Genomic DNA, 19,103 nt, shown 5'->3' with positions numbered 1-19,103 from the left:
AAAAACATAACTTGCCAAAAAAGGTACAAAAAATATTTATTGATGAAATACAAAACCAAATATTTGTATTACAATCAAAATCATCACCGGCCGAAGTATTGATGAATTAATGCATATCATATCAATGTGAGATTTAAACGGGTCGTTCATGCGACCATAAATAAATTAGTAACGCTGTCAACATATAAGAATGTAGACTAGGAAAATGCGGTTGATAATACACCGTACAGAAATATATTTAGTTTATGAGTCTATCTCTCTCTTGTAATTATAATTGGAAGTCGATTGTTCCTAATCCCATCTGGTATTTGGTCTTCTCTGCCAAGGGGATGTTTGTACGAGTTTGGAGCTGGAGCACCCCTGCCGCGGCCGCCGCGAAAATATCCGTTATCCATAAATGGTGGTGGTGGTCGAGGTGGACAGTTGTATTGTTGTTGGTGGAATGGATTGTTCACATAATTGTTCTGGTAATAGTTGTTGTGGTTTGGTGGTGGATAAAACTGCTGATGATGGAACGGTGGTCTGTTATTGGTATTAAACGAGGGGTGAAAGTCGTCGCCCGTATAGAAATTGTTGAAAAATCCACTTCTATCATTCGAGAATGGAATTTGCTGACTGCTAGCAAAGTTGAAGGGGTTGTTGTTATTGTTGTTGTTAAAGTCTGGAAAGGACAGATTGTTGTTGTGGAAGTCATACGAAGACGAATGCGTTGGTTGAGGAGGTAGATCCCAAATTGCAAATTTTGGAGCTGGTTTATTTGGGACGATGTCATCATCATTTTTCTGATTGTTAAGTCGCATCTGTTTATTATTATTGGTAAATGCCCGACTAGGCTTTGGACTTGGAGGGTGCTTCCTTTTCACGGGCGGGGGCAGTGGTAAATGGGTGTTGGTCACTGGGTTCGGGATAAGCCGCAGCTGGATCGTATACTCCATGTTATACATTTTACACTCCAACCAAGCAAAGATATTCTTCCTCGTTAGTCTCCTATTCTCATCGGTTCCACCTTCACATGTCACGGCGGGGCTGTCTGGCGATACTTTGACGACCACGTTCAATTTCTCGGCGAGTTGAGCAAAAAGTCCGTCCTTTTTTAGTAGCTCCTCCTGCACGAGACGCCTTTCACACTCGGTGAGTGAAACAATCAATTGGTCGTCGTTCGCTTTGGCAGAAGAGTAACTTGGGTCACCTACGTCTTTTTTCTCCTCATCTTTCACGACTATCACATCTGGAGAGTTTTTCGTCTTCTTTTCCTTCATTTCTCGAACGACCTTAACCAATTCGATCTGCGCCTCGATGTTATCGGAGTCGGAGTAGATGTGGATCGCTTTCCTTTCTTGGAATACTAAAAATAACATGCAGAAATCAGAAATAATTCCATTACTGGTAATTGTTGTGCTTTAGTTGTGGATAAGATTTGACTACCCGTGATCTGAGCCTTTTTCCCCACGAGATTAGATATTTCTTTGTCATTTTGAGCTGTGAGCATTAATTCGTGCTCGACAGAATTGACGGACATTTCGTAGCAGAACGTTTTTGGTTTTAGCTTGTTTCGACATTCGGGATCCATGCACTTACTGTTGCCATCGGATTTGGTGCTCTCACCTAAATCTAAAAAATGTCACATATTGATCCGTGTGTGCCAAATTATGCCAGTCACCAGTAAAAATATATAATAGTTTTTACCAGGAGCTTGTCCTATCGCATCATCAGCCTCCGAACTGTGATGTCGATTTTGTCGAGCGGTATCAACGGTGTCACTTGGCGACACAGGTGACGACGACACTGCCGTCGCAGATACAATCCTTTTTGTTGGTAGGCGTGGTAGCTCATTAAAAATTCTGACATTGTGCCTCGTATACTTGTCCCCGCTGGTCTTGCAAGTTGATCTGCAGTTGAAATATCGATGTCCTTTATAACTGCAAACAGCACAGTACGAATCCTTATGCAGTTTATAAACCGGTTTGTCGCCGTAGAATGATATTGTCCCATCTTCATTTTGATGACCCTGCAAAATTATTTTCAATTTTATATGATGATGACGAGGTCTACCAGCGCATGCCTCCAATTTTGACCGAACTAATGTCAGCCGATCACAAATTTTATGAAACTTACAAAAGGCACGATCTCCGAGTGGTTTCGTTTGGCGGAGCTATTTGCATCCGAAGAGGAGAAAATAGAGTATAGACAGCAAATTTGCAAAGTGTAAAAATCAACTTTAGGGCATGTTTTCTCCTGTTTGAATGCAAACATGTCTACCAAATGTGCTCATTGGGAGATTGTTTTTTGCAAATTTCACATTAATTGTGATTGATTAACACTAATTTAGTAAAGAGTCTGAAAGCATACGCTGGCAGACTTCCATTTAGTTTTATATTAAATTGGGCTAGTTTAGAGCTTAACATACTTTGGTCGTGGAGAAGAATTTACGCCAATTGTCTGGACAATGAGCCGAAGTGTGTCCATCGATATCACAGATTTCACAGGACGGAGTCTTCTTGTTTTTTGTTACTTGACACTCTGGACAAGAATGACAAACATATTTCCCCTGCTGCCGTCCACACTGGAAAACAAATAGACACAGGATTAATCAAGTTTAGGAGTGCAATATTTTTTATAGCAGCAAAATAAACTACCATGTACTTACGCTTAGACAAATCGCTTTGAAACAAGGGTGTGGATTTCCAAATCGTCTATCATCCCTGTCTCGTGCAGATATGAATCCATGTCCAGATTGTCCACAGTAGTGACACACTGGGTGTTTCTTAATTTCTGGGCAAACTGAAGCTTTGTGGCCAAATTCGCTGCAATTGAAGCAACGCAGTCCTCTTGGACCATTCGGAGTCAACTCTTTCTCGTTCGTCTTCCATAATGTAGGATAATCTATAATTAAGGAATAATTAATTAATTATTAGCACTTTTCTTAATACGATGATGACCAAAATGGTAACTTTAGTGTACAATAAATTCATTTAAATTTAAATGGGTTGACCCACCTGGCATGGTGGCAAGTGCGTGGGACGTGTGAAAGTTGTCGTTGATCGTTGTATCGTAGAACTTGACCATTGCAGGTGTCCAGAATGATGGAAGGTACACCGGTGGTGGGTCATTCTGTTGACCTCGTGCATTATTGACATTGCCGTCTGGCTTGGGAATTGTCGGATCTGAATGAAAACAGTATTAAAATTACAAAATGAATCACGCAAGGTTTAATCGGTTTATTGATTATGGCCTAAATTTTGCAAATTAAATATTTCACTTACCTAAACCTGGAGAATTGCAGGGATGTGGTGGGTACATACCAATAATTTTATCCGGCAATTCTCGTTGTCTTCTATTATCTTCGCGTGATGGTGAAATGGGAGTAGAAGGCGACACATGCTTCGAAGACTTGGGAGATTTCAGAACAGAAGATACGTTAAACGACAACGCTGCTCGTTCCGCTCTCGTCAACATTCCCACGGTGGGGCTCGGATTGACATCGGCGAACAGGGATGTTGATGGTGCTTGGTTGCCAAAATCTACCTCATCGGATGCTGGAGAGATTTGATCTTCTGGAATCCTGGATTTTGATCTTCTAGAAACCACGACAGTTTCTGTTTCATCTCGTGATCTTTGATTAGCGGTTTTGAGTCGTAGCTTGCGTTGCTCGTAGGTTTCTCCTACAGTTTCTTCACTTGATTTTGAAGCTTTCTTTTCTCTAACAGTTTCTTTATCTGATTTTGAAGCCTTCTTTTTCTTCCTCTTCTTTTCTGATGATGACGCATCTAGCGGAAGGACATCATCTAAAAGTGTTTAAAAAGTGGGGGTGCAAATTCACGAATTGCAGTGGATTTATCAAAATAATTTAAATACCTTGCTGTTCAGGTGGAGGTGGATCCCGCACCTTTTTTGACTTCTTTGCTCTTTTTTCTTTGGGAGGAGGCGGCGATTCTTCTACGGCTGGCGTTGATCCCAATACTCCAAGCGTAACCAAAAAATTGTTAATCTCCTCACTCGTCCTTTGCTTGGATATTTGCTTTTTTGAAGGGAGTTTTTCTCTTCTGCTGGGGGTAGAAGCATCCGACGACGATGCCGGACTTGTCGATGTCCTCTTTCGCTTTGATGTTGTTGCTTTCTCTGTAACCTGCGTTTTCCTATTACCTAACTTATTATTGTTCCCCTCGAGGCCCACTATCACCCCGTTCTTATCGGACCTTGGGATTGACAATCCTCCTCCAAGTGCGTCATCATTATTTGGCTCAAATACTGAACTAGTAGCTACCCGTACGTTGCTGGGCAAGGATGGGTGTTCTTTAGTCCTCCGCAGGTGATTACCACCTGTTGACGGTGAACTATTGGCACCAACATGCGTCAAGCTTCGATTGTGCTTACCACTAAGCGAGGCGACATTCAGATCACCGCTCGTCCCAGCATTATTGTGTACGGGATTTATTACCAATTGTTCAGATCTTTTACCAGCATTTATTGCAGCACTTGGAGGTGAGATAGTGGTCTGACCTACAATTTCTGTGGAAGAGGAAGACGAGCTTTGAAGAAGCGTTTTGGTAACTGAGCAAGGTATGAAAGATGTCGAGGATTGTTTCTTTTTCTTCTTTTTATTTGATTTGGACGAAGCTTGGTCGTCGTCATCTTCGGAGGATTCGAGTAGATCTATCAGTGGTGGGGGTGGCTTTGTGTAAGGGATGTATTGTACTTCGTCCTCATCCGATGAGGAGGGCGGCATCTCGACAAGGCCAAGGGGTCGGATGAAGAACAATCGAAAATCTAAATAATCAACAAAGAAAAATTTCAACGAGATCAGGCAAAAATTCCAGTTTTCAGCTTTAAATAACTTGGCCTTTGCATCACCTCACCTTAACCTGGATGATGACGAGTTACCATATTTGTAGGGAGGTAGCAAGTAGTAGCGACATATATTTCACTACTTTCAACAAATAATTGAAATAAACAAATTAAATGTTGACCAAGCAAGCACGTGTGATAAATGATAATGCTCTTTGCTTCCTTCCACCCGATTCGCGGCTGCTGCATGGGTAAAACTGCGACTGGGTCTCATGCAAATCCAACAAGAGTTCTAAAATGAGACAAATTAGTAAACCGATTGTCTCACGTTTCTTGTTAGAACTCTGATGACTTGAATTTCCGTAGCCATTCATTTACATATTCTAATACATTTCATTAACCATCCATCCACCTGCACATAATTACAGTATTTACTTATTTAGTCAATAATATTATTATTAACTTATTACCGCTGAAGGTAATAAATTGAGACAACAGAACACTTGAAAATGTGCAGAAATACATAAGCTTTATATCCACACGTGTATCGTAACTTGTTGAATGGAAACCTAACCTATGTACATAAACGTACGTCTCTGGTATTTACGCTTAGTAAGTGGTAAACTTTTAAAGAGATATTATTCAGCTCGAGGCAGTTCCACCGTTTTGTACACGCATTCACATTTAAGCATGTACATAAATGCACTTTGTTTGTACGTAAGACGACTTGCATTAAGCAGGTTAAACAATCCACAAAAGGGACTGCACGCTAGGAATTCGAATACCCTTCGAAATCATCATCATGTGCATATAGTCGAATCCTCGTAGTGAATGCAATAATGATAAGAAAACTAATAGAAGGGGACCAGCAGCAGGAGCATAACATAACCTAGTTTTTAGTTGCACATCCGTCCCAAAATTCCAGTGAGAAGATTCAGAGCAGGAAAAAAAGTAGAAAGAAGAATCTTCAACAAAGCGTTCCATTCATCTCATTCACACGGAAGTGAATGCATAAAAGGTAGTAAATAATACAGTCTCGTCACTTCCGGTCCCACAGCAGCTTTAACGAAAGTCCATCTCATCTCGTCATGTGAAGTTAAAAAAAGTGTAGAATCTCGTCAAATATAATTTATGTACGTCGATGCCATATTCAGTTAGAAAAAAATCTCATTTTTTACTGATCACGCAACGACCGACATGTGGTGAGGAATACAGATAAATACGTACGTGACTGGTTTTATAGCTTGTAATTGATATTACTGCGGGCTGAACAAGAGATAATTTTTTTGATGACGTAGACAAGTGATTATTGGAATTCTATCGTCTCCCATGCTAATACAGACAATTAGTTAATTTTGCTTTGTGCGACAAACAACGCAGTATTATTCAGCTTACTGGTAGCAAAAGAAGTGAAGAATAAATTCTGAAAAATAATAATTTTTGCTATTCTATCAACCCGAATCATTTAATTTGAGTGACCAAGTCACAAATCGAAATTATACGTGCCAGCCAATTACATAAACTTTCTGAAAGGCCGTGAAATAAGTGCAATACAACATTTTCTCCAATTACCAGAGTGAATTCAGCATAATTTGATACAATCAAATTTGATTTATACATAGAGATCAAACTTTTGCAAAAAAACTGACTTTTGTCACGCAATTATAATTCTACTTAATTGCTTGCGTCACTGGCTGGACATCACATTTCGCGTGTGAATGACAAATTCTATGCATTTTTGAGCAGTCAATTACATCCAAAAGTATTACAACTGCCCTTGACTGGATAATAATCTTATCTTATGATATAGTCATTCACCTCCTGCCCCTGCTGCTTATCAGTCGTCTCGTCTCACGTTGAACCTAATCTCAAATCCACTGGCTAACATAATATCCGTTAACCCTGTCTCAAGTTAACTTCGAGTGAATTATAAAGGTCACAAAATATGCCTATGAGGAGACCAATCAATTAAGCCGTTTATTATTAAATCATCTAATAAATTAACAAAGTCAACTCTCTCTCCCAGCAAAACTAACCAAATCGATTTCATCCACGTACTTCTACACATATTATTCAATATTCTTACTCGGCGAACGGTACAGTTTTGTGTACTAATCGATAAACGGAATATAACTCATCGTCTCCGACTTTGGACTAAATATTCTCGTTCGACGAGTCTGATACGACGCAAGATTCAAGTTGAACGTCAAAAGATTCCAGGAACGTGGAATAACTAGAATTTTTCGTCGTCATCCTGCCTACGTGACTCGGCAAATCGGAAAATTATTATTATCAACCTTATCAACCTCTCCCCAAGTTAAATAAATTCAAATTAAATACACAATTTCGGGACTCATCCTTTAAAACAAAAGTGATCAAATAATATTATTGCCGTGTTCGTTCGTCGTCGCTGGTCAATAAATAAGAGAAACCGGACAGAGAATAATATTCATTCGCCAAACTAAATAAATAACGAGGATCGCCACAAAACCGCAGAAAATTATTACAAATATAACATCATCCACGCCCAAATAAATATTAAGGAGGATAAGTAAATAGCTTCGATATTTACTCTAACTTTGGCCTGGTCTGATTAATAATACATCATCATCATCCTTCGCGAACAAACAAGTGTGGCTGGCAGCAGTGTTAAAAAATCAATAGCTCAATGCAAACATAACAGAACAATTTTAATGAGTCATTTATTATAAGTTATAATTTATAACCTTCTGCTACTCTGTTCTGCTCATGAAAATAAAGCGGATTCCTTTCGGTACTCGACCCGTCATTATTAAGCTGTCGTGTGTGCGGATCCATTCATTAGGAAAAAATAGGGATCGATAAGTCGTAAAAACGCAAGTTTATGTCTTGTCCCTGGTTAAAAAATCACAATAATTGATTGACAGCCGCGTTGTGAATTGTTCCATTCGAGTTTGAGTCAGTTTTGTACTGCATTATGCAACACGACCTTTGAGACCAAGAACAATTAAATATAATTCGTTTCGTATACACACGCTGAAGGTTTCGTTTTTTTAAATCCAAACACAAAACAAATACCGGAGAAGAAAACCATGAATGTGACGGAAGCCATCATAAATTCTACGATCGGCACGACCACCACCCCCGCCGCTGGGGGGACGCACTACGTTGGACTGAAATTTGGGGAGGATGGGGTCCGCCAACCCCCCTCAGTCATCGCGTCGAGCAACGTGATCATCATGGTTGTGGGGTTGTCCCTCCTCATCGTCCCGATTGTGGGCTTCCTCGTCTGCATGATTGCCAAAAGTAGAGTTCTCAAAAATCTGAGGGGTATGAAGTTCACGTCCGACGTGTGTTCTGCTGGGGGAGGCGGGGCCGGTGGTGAAGGGGACAGTGGACTTCCGTACTCTCGTGAGTTATATAGATTTATTTCAAATTATTTCTTAAAATTTGTACTAATTTTATATATTTCCTTGTAGAGTTTGAGTCTGAACCGGAAGACGACTATGAGACGTCCACCCCCACGGGGAACAAGAAAAAAAAGAGATCCACAGTTGTCGACCCACAGCAAAACAAGGACGTCCGCGTCCTCATCCACAATGACAACACGTTCGTGGGATCTCCGACCAAAAAAAACGGTAACTCGCAGCAGGATGCTGCTCTCCTGAGGAGAAAACTACCCGCGTCGTCGAACCTGACAGGGTCCTCGGTCACAGTACCCTTGAATGGTGAGAGAGAGAGGAATAATCAATTTAAATAAGGTTCCAGACCAGTAAATAATATTAATTGATTGGTCTTTTAGACGACACTTTCGCCACTCTGGACGTAGATGCGACGTTCATCATAAACGCCAATCGAGTCGAAGACAGTCATCAAAATTACGTTCATCAAGAACAACCAAGCACATCTCATCAGTACACATGAATATTTTTGTGATTTTTTTTTAAACTCGGAGGAATCTCGTTGACCTCGACACAAAAAGTGACTGCACTTAATTATTTATTATGACGAGGACTTATCGCGAATAAGTATATTTGAGAGGCGCTAATGATAACAAATTAAAGTATGTAGCAAGATAAGATATTTAACACTTTCCTGAATGAAACTAACGGTATTCTAAATTTGCAACGTACAATTTTCCTCTCGGACTGATCGACCTCGACTGACAAAGACGCGATGTATGCATGTAAAGTGAAGGCGATATGATATCTCAAATCTCAACTCAATCATTTAGTATACAAAATGTTATTCTATTTATTAATCATGTTAATTAAAATGTAAATACGTTCAGTCATGAATTTTCTTTCCCGGTGGTGTCGTTCGTTATAGAATGTGTTAATTAGCAAGTTATTAATATCACTCGTTTACTTCTTGTCAAACAAATGCAAAGTTCCCCTTCTAAATATTTACCGATATTTTTGTAAAATGGTTACACTTTTACAGTTGAAAAGTCTTAATTTTCGAGTAAACTCTGACAGTGAGGTTGCAGAGCATGGTTAAAGACTGATAAGTGGTTGGACAGAGAAAGGGTGTGCATTTTTGTATGAAAACAACCGTCCTGATAAGTATGGTCCTGACTTTATGAGTATTTTGTTGTTCATCATTTCCACTAATGTTTAATTGGTCAATGAAATAAATTAATTGCTAAAACCTAAATAGTTATGCTAAATATGCCATGAATCATCATTTTCATGCAAAATTGGAGAATAGTGTGCATGCACAAAATAGAGCAAGTAAATATGTACACACATCATCCAATTTTTTTCTTTGTTTTATTTTTCTACTTATTTATTTCATAACACAACAACAATTGACAATCACATAATAATCAACGTAACAATGATATGGGTGATCATTAAGTAGTATAACAAGTATACTTAACTGCTATAAACTAATTAATTCATTTACTGCATTTCTGAATAGATTTATGTAAGAATTCGTTGGAATATGTTAGCAAAATTACAACTAACAAGCGATGCATGTACTGATAAACTTGCAATTTGGTACAGTAGATATTTCGAATTATGGAATTAAATGTTCTCTGTAAGAATTTGATTAAATTTGGTACCAAAATATTATCTATCATACGTGTTTTTTTATCCATTCGTTTGTTCAGTAAGGGAAAGAAATAATAATAATCAAATAATAATAATAAAGTAACATTTTAGAGTATTGATAATGAATCATCCAACCGACAACTGATCAATACACGTACTTTTTTGACAGTCCATGTCGTAAAGAAAAATAATACAACAAATAATGATAATTGATCAGTAACTAGCAGTCGGTGAGGAAAGTCGACAAAAAAAATGATGAATTAGATTTTTTGACACATTTGATACTACGATTTTGTATAAAAAGAAAACACTATCATTTGCTCTTCTTCTTCTTCTTCTTCTTACGTTTCTTGCCTTTCTTGGCCTTTTTGTGCTTCTCGTCTGAAGAGTCGGACGAAGACGAACTGGACGAATCCGACTTGCGTTTCTTGGTCTTCTTTTTCTTCTTGGTGGATGAATCCTCATCAGATTTTTCAGACTTAAGTTCAGACGCGGGGACTAGTTGTGGGAGGATATTGGGGGCAGCAATGTCTGGGATGAAGAGTGACGGTGTGGCGAGTTGTGGTTGTTGGGCGTATGCATTCTCTTCTTCTTCATGCTCCTCGCTGGACGAGCTGCTTTCTCGCTCAAGTTTCGCCGTACTGGACAGTTTAATGTTAATTCTTTGTTTTCCCTTCCTCCCACCGGGGAAAGGATTGGAAAATGCGGCAGCCACGCCGGAAGCCCCGTCATGTGATGTGTCAGAACTACGCGACTTGTTGGAATCCTTGAGGGACTTCCCAGTGTTATTGCTGAGCTTATCCACCCCGGGAGGAGTGGGCTCTCTGGTTGCGTCGTCGACTCGACGCCGACCACGATCACCAGACGTATCTTCGTTTCTACTGTAAGAATCACCCCCTCGGTCCCGGTTTCGACGGTCTGGGCTTCTCCCACGCAAACTACTGCGAGAGACTTGTATCGAAAAGAGAGGTTGAGGTGCGGATGATGATGCCGGAGGTCGACGCCGGTCATCTAGTCGACGAGGACTTCTTGAACGCGAACGTCGTCTGTCTCGTTCACGTAATGATTCTCGCTCTCTTTCACGCTCCCGGCTGCGGGATCTTCGTGAATTTCGATCCCTAAATTCTACATCCCTTTCCCGGTCACGAATTCTATCTCTATCCCGATCATCGCAAATCCTATCACGACTCCGTGGTCGTGTACGTATTTCTCTGTCAGATGGTCTCAGGTCGGGCAGTCTTTCTCTCTCGGAGCGCCGTTGTTCTGGGGAACGAGACCGCTCACGGAGTCGTTTCGCTGGAATGGGGGATCGACTTCTGGACCTCGGTCTTCCTGCTGCAGGACGAGCATACTTTTTCTCTTCGCGTTGTTCTCTCGCGTCCTTGTCCAAATCTCTGCGATCATCTTTCGACCTGAGAGCTTCATCCTCTGACACTTTATAACCGAGACGATCCCTGACTGGTTTTCTGTACACTGCTGAAGATAACCCTTTCGATCCCTTATCGTCGTCGGTGCCAACGTCATCTGGAAGGAGTAAAATAATAAGTATTAAATTCCTAAAAGCCATGAAAAAGCAAAATAAAAACCTTACCCGACGCATCCATTTCCGGGGGTAAAGTACCAATATCTGTCAGAGTAACTTTTTTAGACTTTCCATTTCCAGCGTCAGTAACACTCACACTGATTGATTGAACCGTGACAGGAGTGAGTTTATCAAATATGACGTTTTCAGCTCGTCTCAACACATCGATAGGAACTTTGGTCTCGTGCTTCTCCTCTGACCCAATAAGTGAGGTGTCACCCATTACATCAGCCGTCATGTTGCCATCTCCCTCATCGTCAAGCAGATCCCATTTCGAAGCAGGAATTGGCACCAAGGGTTTCGACGAGTTATTATCTGGAAAACAGCCAATTGATAAATTGATTAAGAAATCTAGTACATACAATAAAATCCCAAAATTAATATAACTAACAATGGAGCGTATATTAAGAGATTTTTTTTACAAAATTCGTGTCAATCGATCACAAATTCAATTAATATGAATTATCATTTAAAAGACACGATCTCCCAATGGTCACGTTTAGCAGTGATATTTGCACCCAAAGAGGGGAAAACGCGCCCCAAAGCCGAGAAATGTTACACTTTCCAAAATTACTCGTTTCCGTGTAGTTCAAATCGAAGAAATCGTGTCTGTTGTACATTTCATCTTAATTAAATTTGTGAGCGATTGACGCAACTTGGTCAAAATTTGTGAGCATACATTGGGTAACCTCCATATTACATGATAAGCTAAATAGCTAACATACCACTAGGGAATTCGTCACCTCCCAATAATTTGTCCCCAAGATCTCTTCCCGTCATCTCACCCCCTTCTTGTTTAAGGATGCCCGTCCCATCCGCACTAACGGGGCGATCAGGCGACTTCACAGTTGAATCACATGGCGCAGTCAACTTTACCGTCTTATCCACATCTAACACCCCCGTTGCCCCGATTGCTAATGCTTGTGGTGGAAGGAGCGACTCTGCTACCGTGATACCAAGCACGTCCAACGGGATCATCTCGGCCGGATCGTCCTTGCTCCTTTTCCGTTTTGATTTTTCCTTCTTTTTCTCCTCCTTCTTTTCCTTTTTGTGCTTCTTCTTCTCTTTTTTCAGCTTCTTCTCCTCGGACGACTTTCTACGCTTGTGTTCCTTCTTCTCCTCCTGTGAACTCAATCCTACTCCTCCCACTTCAGCGACAACCTTAGTGCTCGCCTCTTCCGAAATTACGGGCTTCTTTACGTCACGATCCGTTGAATTATCAACGTACGGTTTTACTCCAGGGGGCGTAATGTTCAGGTCGAAAAGGGACGGAGGTACTTGTTGCTGTTGTTGTGTTGTTGGTGTAGGTAGCAATGCCGTGGACTCTTGTCCTGCCGCATGGGGAGGAACTGATGGTTCATACTCATAAATTCGCCGAGGAGGAGGATTTTCTAGTCCGGATGTCTTGTCTCTATTCATCCCAGGTCCAGGTGAAGGACCACGATGATGAGACGAATGATGGGAATGGTGATGCGAAGAGGGATGTCCTCTAGAGGACGAGGACGACTTGTTGTAGTCATACCGATCCCTGTGACCCTCGTGGTGACGCCCTCCACCCGCCGGACTAACGTATCTGTCCCCTCGATAGCCGCTCTCTTCATACTCTTTCGAAGAAGAGTGATGCTTACTACCCGAAGACGGAGGTGGTAACAAGTGTCTCGAAGAGTGGCGTGAATCACGGTCACGGTCCCGATGGTCGCCGCGACCGTCCCGGTCTCGCATCTCCCTGTCGCGCTCATCCAACCTGTAGAGAAAGCCCCAGAGAAAAAAAAATAGCATGTAAGTTTTATATGCCAACAAACAACCACCTGGCAGGCCACGCGTCCATTTTTTCTTGAGTCAACATTTAATAATCTTATTCAAGAAGAGTCAATAATCAAAATTATAATCGTTCACAGAAAAAAATTGTCATTTGTCCAATGATTATAATTCTATAGGCATATTCTTGAAAATTTTCAAAAAATTTGATTTAACAACTAAATATATTAAAAATAGTGTCGACTTTTTGAGATCAATTAATTGACATGAGCACCAGAGTTACATATCACAGAGTAGGACGGATTGGTTTCTTCCCTCGAAATCACAATTATATATCATCATCATCAACTTTGTTCACGTATGTAAATTAAGGACTAGAAAGTTGTAACGTATAAAAATTTAACAGTAGATCGACTACTGACTCAAGATCATTAATTTCATCATTATCATCATCATCATATTCATCCCAAAATTTATACCAAATGCTCTGACAATATGATTCTTGACAACACCATTCATACAGAGTAGTAGTAGTAGTAGTGGTGGTAGTAGTAGTAGTAAAGTAATAATAATAATAAGTAGTCGTAAGAAAGTACCACATGCCAAAAAACAGAGGAGGACATATGTGTATTAGACTAGTAATAGTAATATTGATGGATATTGGTTCAAATAATACTTATCGCTTTTCTCAATACAAAGAATGGAACGGTGGCAGCTGCTGAACAATGATACCGACCTTGAGCCGGAGGATGTGGTGTGATGGTCGTAGTACGGATCGTCCTTGATGAGGTCCTTCTTCACGAATCGCGACGATGTAGAGGGTGGCGAAGGGGAATATGGTGGGGCTCGGCGGGGAGACCTTCGCCTCGAGTGAGGACTTATACTTCGTAAACGTTCCCGTTCCCTCGGTGGCGGTTCTCGATCCCTCGGGGAACGCGACCTATATGGCAAAAATATACAAAGTTAGGCCAAACTCGTAAATAGTTACTAATTGGACACGTTTATTATTTATTTGTAGTATTAGAACTCTTCACTTTTACTCCAGAATGTACATGCTCTGCTCTGGAGGTGCTCTGTCTGGGGTATCTGGTCGGATGGATGGGCCCTCACTCAACATGCGAGACTAAGTATTAACTTACCGAGATCTTTGAGGGGGTGGTCGACGCAGTGGGGGCGCGAGAAGTGGAGGCGTTCTAGAACGTGAACGCGAAAATGAATTTCGACGTTTCAAAGGGTAAATACGTGAGCGTTTAGGAGATGGAGACCTGGTGTTGTATGAGGAAGAGAGAGGAGGAGGAGATAGCGAGCGCTTTCGAATAAATGGAGATGGCGATCGGGAAGAAGCTCGGCGAAGTGGGGGCGTATGACCGGGAGGCGGCGAACGAGAATTGGAACGTTTTTTCAGTCCCATTTGTTGCTGTTGCTGCTTCCTCCGATCCTTCTCTCGCATGATTCTCTCAAACTCCTTTAATGGGTCGTCAATAGTTCTGCACGCATAAAAAACAAAAACTAATTACGGCAAACCGTTCTCTACTGCTCTTTAGTCGGTAATTGGTTGATAATCAGAATCTGTAACTCACCCTGGTCGATTTTCATCGTTCGGAAATCTCCCTCCAATCCGAGAGTCGCGACCTAAATATGGACGACTTCGTGATGGAGGAGGACCTCGACCCCTGTAGTCGTCACGATGTCGATCCATTGGATATGGTCCAGATCCTGGTCCAGGTCCATACATCTCACCCGGTGGAGGTGGACGGCTGTGAATTAAACGTAACGCAACGGTAAATTCAATAGGTCCAAGTCGAAGCCTTCTCGTAAACTAGAATTCTAATGAATTTGATAACTTACTTGTATCCTTGTTGAGGGGGAGGATATGGTCCAGGGGGAAAGGGCCCAGGTGGTCCTCCCATGTGTGGTGGTCTCTGCATGTTACCTGTCGTAATCGTCATGAGATCAGTAAAATATTCACTTTGTTAAGCTTTTCAAGTTATTTGTACGCTACCTGGCGGAGGACCATGTGGAAACCCGGGAGGAGGTTGCATCGGATTAAATGGACCTGGAGGTCCACCCATCATATGACCAGGTGGACCTCCCCGATTATCATCGGGTCTTCCATGATGACCTGGTGGTGGTGGTCCATGCTGTCTCATCTGCTGAGGTGGGCCACGTTCTTCTCCAGGAGGAGGAACATCGCCAAATCCGGGTGGAGGGGGTTCGTTATGACCTCCGCTCGGATGTTGTTGCTGTTGCGGAGGTGGACCTCCAGACATTCGCATATCATGTTGTTGTGGAGGACCACCATGATGACCGTGGTAAGATGGAGGGGGTCCATGAAAGCTGGGCGGAGGCCGGCTAAAGTCTCGCATTGGTTGTTGAGAAGGTGGACCGCCATGATGCCCGTGAAATTGATGTTGTTGTGAATGTGGTGGTGGGTGCATGTTGGGTGCTGGATGCGGATTGTCTCCATCCTTCGTGAATGGCGATGGAATTGAACCATCGTTAAAATCGTAAATATCTGTCAAACATGAAAATAGTACAAATTTAGTTGCATTTCTAAAGTCTAAAAATTAATAATCACCTTTCGAATCAATCGCGTCATCTGCTTCGTCGATTCGACGTGGAGAATGTGGAAATAAGTCGTCCGGCAATTCATCCAAACGATCCAGAGAAGTTGAAAGTTTTCTCTCCGCAGCAGCCGCCTCTTGTGCCTCTTTGCGCGGAGATACAACTGGATCTGGTGGCTTATCGGGCAGTTTAACCGGTTTCGAATATCCAGTCTCATTCTTAAATGCATTCACAGCAGTACGCAGAAATCGGTTGGGAATCAAATCGTTTGGTGAAGTTTCCTTCTCGTGACAGCCAGGACATTCCTGATCATCAGAATCCAAGAGGGCACTCCGGATACCTAAACTCACAATGATTTATTTATTTGGTTAAAAATTAACCACATATAAAATTAATAGGAACGGAGCTTACATTCATCGCAGTATGAAGTCGCACAACATGGGACAAGGAGAGCATCCGTCAACAAATCTTGGCACAAAGGACAGATCAACTCTTCCGGAATCTTGGGTTTTGGAGGGGGTTCACTCCGCGCTGATTTGCCTTTCCCCGAATATGCCTCACTGCAATACACAATTAATTACGATCTTTAATAAGCTTTGCACACTATTAAATTTTCAAATTAAATAAGTATTTACTGATCAATAGCTGGGACAGCGTATAGGCCTTCCGGTGTAATTAGAGCGCCCGGTACTTGAGGACCATCTACATGGACCATAAAACTCCTCGGAATTCCTGTGCTCTTTTTGACATTGTCCTCGTGCTAGTTGCAAAAAAATCACTTAAGTAAACCATTAAAAAGTTTAAGTATTAATTAATTAATTCATTGCTCACCGACGCCATTGGACAATTTTTTATCCAATGTCCACTCTGATGACACTTGTAACAAGTGTATCCGTCAGGAATCTTCCCGTGTTGCGTTTGTCCTCTGATTTTCATGTATCTCGACACATCATAGTCAGCGGTGGATTGTGACATCATTGCCTTGATTTTCTCTTCTTCCGTCGCATCCATCGATGTCAAGTCAATGCCCTTTAATTAAATTTGGCATGGTTTAGTAATTATTTCTTCACAACAGTTAAAATCATATTTATTTGTGTACCTTTCCTGCCGAAGCTGGAGGCAAATTAGCAAGATGGGCTCGTTGCTGATGTGCGAATCTTTCTCTCCCAAAACTTGGTCCAGGTGGGCCGCCGGCGGATCTCTTTTTCTCTGTGATTGGGATACGAGCCACGATCACGGACGTATTTTTCGGAATAAGTGTGTTTTCATCGGCATACACTGCAAATAATATCATCACACATATTAATTATTATAATGTGATAAACAAACATCAACTATTTCTAATTTCTACAAGTTAGTTAAACACCAATTCTCACCTTCTTTCGTTTGTGCATTCTGAATTTGTAAATCAAAATCAACATTTTTTCCTAATCGTTTCTGCTCAATGATTTCCTTCTTTAAATCAGTGACGGATATGTGAATCCCGTCAAATGTGACGGTCGAGAAGTCCAACGCTGCTTTGAACTTGTAGTGAACCGACATTTTGATTTAATAGTTGTTGACTTCTTATTCGTAGTAAAACTAATTCCTCATTCTTTACGCCGTTTTATATCGCTAGTTGGACCAGCAGATATTAATCTGAAAAGGAAACAAATCGGATAACTTTATTAATTTGACATTATTAGAAGTACTTTCTCTTTAAAAAAACTTACAAGTTCTGTTCACTATTATACAACTTATTTTGCATATACATGATAATTAAGTACGAGAAAGAAAAATAATGCTAAATCGACAATATATTCTGAATAAATCCAATAATTTCAAGGTCTACCCAACTTAATACATATTAATACGTAATTGATGAATAAGTAAACAGCGTACATAACTGGTTTTCCACGCACGCTCTGTAAATACAATTTAAACTTAACAAATGTTTATCAACAGCTTACCTTTCACCTCTTCTTCCACTATTCTCTTCTCTGAAACCACTTTAATCTCGCCAAATCAGGTATTAATTAAGGAATCAATTAAACGCTTTCCCTCAATTATTAACTCATAATTAATTAACGTTCGTGCCGGAAAGTAACGCCAGCCAACGAACGGACGAAGTGTTCAACTCAACTGCTTATGACGAATTTCAAACTTTCCCGGGCTTGGGGACAGCTTCCACTTTCTCACCCCAGCCGGCTCCTCATCCCTACCAGCCAAATAACCGTCTCATCATCTTCACGCGTCTCAATTTGGATTTGTCTCAAATTTTTGCATATTATTAGCTCACCCTGCGTAGCATGAGAGCTATTGAATTCCTCTTGTTTTTTGCAAATTGTTTTATTTTGCAAACTATTAAATACGCTCCGCAAATTACTAATTAATTAATTAGTTAATTACCAAATAATTAATTGGCCTAATTGCGATGCTCGTGTAGAGTTTACATATTTGTATGTCATTAATGTCAATAATTGTAAATTTTATAATTATTCTATAATGATACACCAGACGCTAGATTAAATAATAGCTGCAATTAATTTATAGTAACTAAATTGCCCAGACATATTTTCAGATTGCTAAGTTCCTTCCCTTAGAAAATATAACACATAAGCGATTTTGCAAAACTGCAAAAACCTTCAAATTTGTCATTATTTTCGCTGTGTTAAAAAAATAATCGAAATCTCGCAAAAACCCTAATGTGAAGAAAATGGGAGGAAAATGTAGCAAGTCGAAACCTCCTGGTCACATCGAACCTTCACGAGGAGGCGAACTGGGTGGTGACGCCGACGTCAATAAGAATTCCCAACCCCAACAAATTCCACCCATCGTCGTCGCCAACGCGGAGGGCGAATCTTTTGCTATTGGATCGTCCTCAGCTGCAAGTGCGTCTGCCTCCTCCTTCGCTTCGACCTCGGCCTCCTCCATCATTATCGTCGACAATCGCCTCGTCGCCAACACGGAGAACCAAGCCATGGTGGAGGCCACGCTTGCCAATCTTCTCGACCAAACAGACTCCGTCATGTTCAACAAACCCGACCTGCAAATTTTCAACGAGTTCATGCTCTACCAAATTACGCTCGGACAAGCAAATGACACCGTCGCCATGTACGTCGTCAAACGGTCGCCGTCACGATTCCAACCGAGACGCGATATCATCCTGCTCACCAGCGATGGCCAAACGGTTCTTCGGTTTATGAACCCCAAAAGACTGCTTCACGTACGAATGAACGAAGATAAATGCAGAGGGCGGATATGTATTTATGGAAAAATATTTGAAATATTTCACAAAATATGTATTTTTGAAAAAATATCTACAAGATTTATGAATTTTTCGAGCAATGGCAGAAATATTTCTAAATATGTCTGAAAACCTAGAAATATGTACCAAT

The 19,103-nt window shown here is 41.0% G+C and overlaps 3 protein-coding genes across 5 annotated transcripts; 1 reads left to right on the top strand and 2 right to left on the bottom strand.

Annotated features, from left to right (window-relative positions):
* Positions 1 to 11: 11 nt before the first annotated feature.
* On the bottom strand, positions 12 to 5,034 carry LOC110853339. 2 transcript variants are annotated; one of them, XM_035854616.1, is made up of 9 exons: positions 4,857 to 5,034; positions 3,856 to 4,767; positions 3,264 to 3,785; positions 2,997 to 3,164; positions 2,648 to 2,883; positions 2,408 to 2,563; positions 1,687 to 2,008; positions 1,426 to 1,605; positions 12 to 1,345 (listed from the first exon to the last, which is right to left on the bottom strand). In XM_035854616.1, the coding sequence occupies exons 2-9, from the start codon at positions 4,724 to 4,726 to the stop codon at positions 252 to 254; spliced, it is 3,549 nt and encodes a 1,182-aa protein (XP_035710509.1). In that variant the 5' UTR covers positions 4,727 to 4,767; positions 4,857 to 5,034; the 3' UTR covers positions 12 to 251. The 2 variants fall into 2 exon arrangements, with proteins under 2 accessions (XP_035710509.1, XP_021957295.1); XM_022101603.2 differs by having other exon boundaries at positions 1,426 to 1,611; positions 4,857 to 5,033.
* A 560-nt stretch (positions 5,035 to 5,594) lies between these two features.
* Positions 5,595 to 9,420, top strand: LOC110853340. The gene is made up of 3 exons (XM_022101604.2): positions 5,595 to 8,175; positions 8,244 to 8,492; positions 8,567 to 9,420. Exons 1-3 carry the CDS (start codon positions 7,857 to 7,859, stop codon positions 8,686 to 8,688), a joined length of 690 nt encoding a protein of 229 aa, XP_021957296.1. The 5' UTR covers positions 5,595 to 7,856; the 3' UTR covers positions 8,689 to 9,420.
* Positions 9,421 to 9,517: 97 nt separating this feature from the next.
* LOC110853338 (E3 ubiquitin-protein ligase RBBP6) lies at positions 9,518 to 17,865 on the bottom strand. Of its 2 annotated transcripts, XM_022101602.2 has the most exons (16): positions 17,676 to 17,865; positions 17,103 to 17,364; positions 16,826 to 17,004; positions 16,558 to 16,755; positions 16,362 to 16,486; positions 16,138 to 16,286; positions 15,740 to 16,066; positions 15,164 to 15,676; positions 15,010 to 15,094; positions 14,742 to 14,918; positions 14,427 to 14,648; positions 14,301 to 14,354; positions 13,898 to 14,101; positions 12,129 to 13,147; positions 11,413 to 11,718; positions 9,518 to 11,345 (listed from the first exon to the last, which is right to left on the bottom strand). In XM_022101602.2, the coding sequence occupies exons 2-16, from the start codon at positions 17,266 to 17,268 to the stop codon at positions 10,135 to 10,137; spliced, it is 4,935 nt and encodes a 1,644-aa protein (XP_021957294.1). In that variant the 5' UTR covers positions 17,269 to 17,364; positions 17,676 to 17,865; the 3' UTR covers positions 9,518 to 10,134. The 2 variants fall into 2 exon arrangements, with proteins under 2 accessions (XP_021957294.1, XP_021957293.1); XM_022101601.2 differs by having other exon boundaries at positions 14,301 to 14,648.
* Positions 17,866 to 19,103: the final 1,238 nt, after the last annotated feature.

This window comes from Folsomia candida, unplaced genomic scaffold (genome assembly GCF_002217175.1).
Source record: "Folsomia candida strain VU population unplaced genomic scaffold, ASM221717v1 Fcan01_Sc008, whole genome shotgun sequence".
Lineage (NCBI taxonomy): Eukaryota > Metazoa > Arthropoda > Collembola > Entomobryomorpha > Isotomidae > Folsomia > Folsomia candida.
Note: the sequence above shows the minus strand (reverse complement) of the source record. Positions and strands in the feature narration are given on the sequence as shown.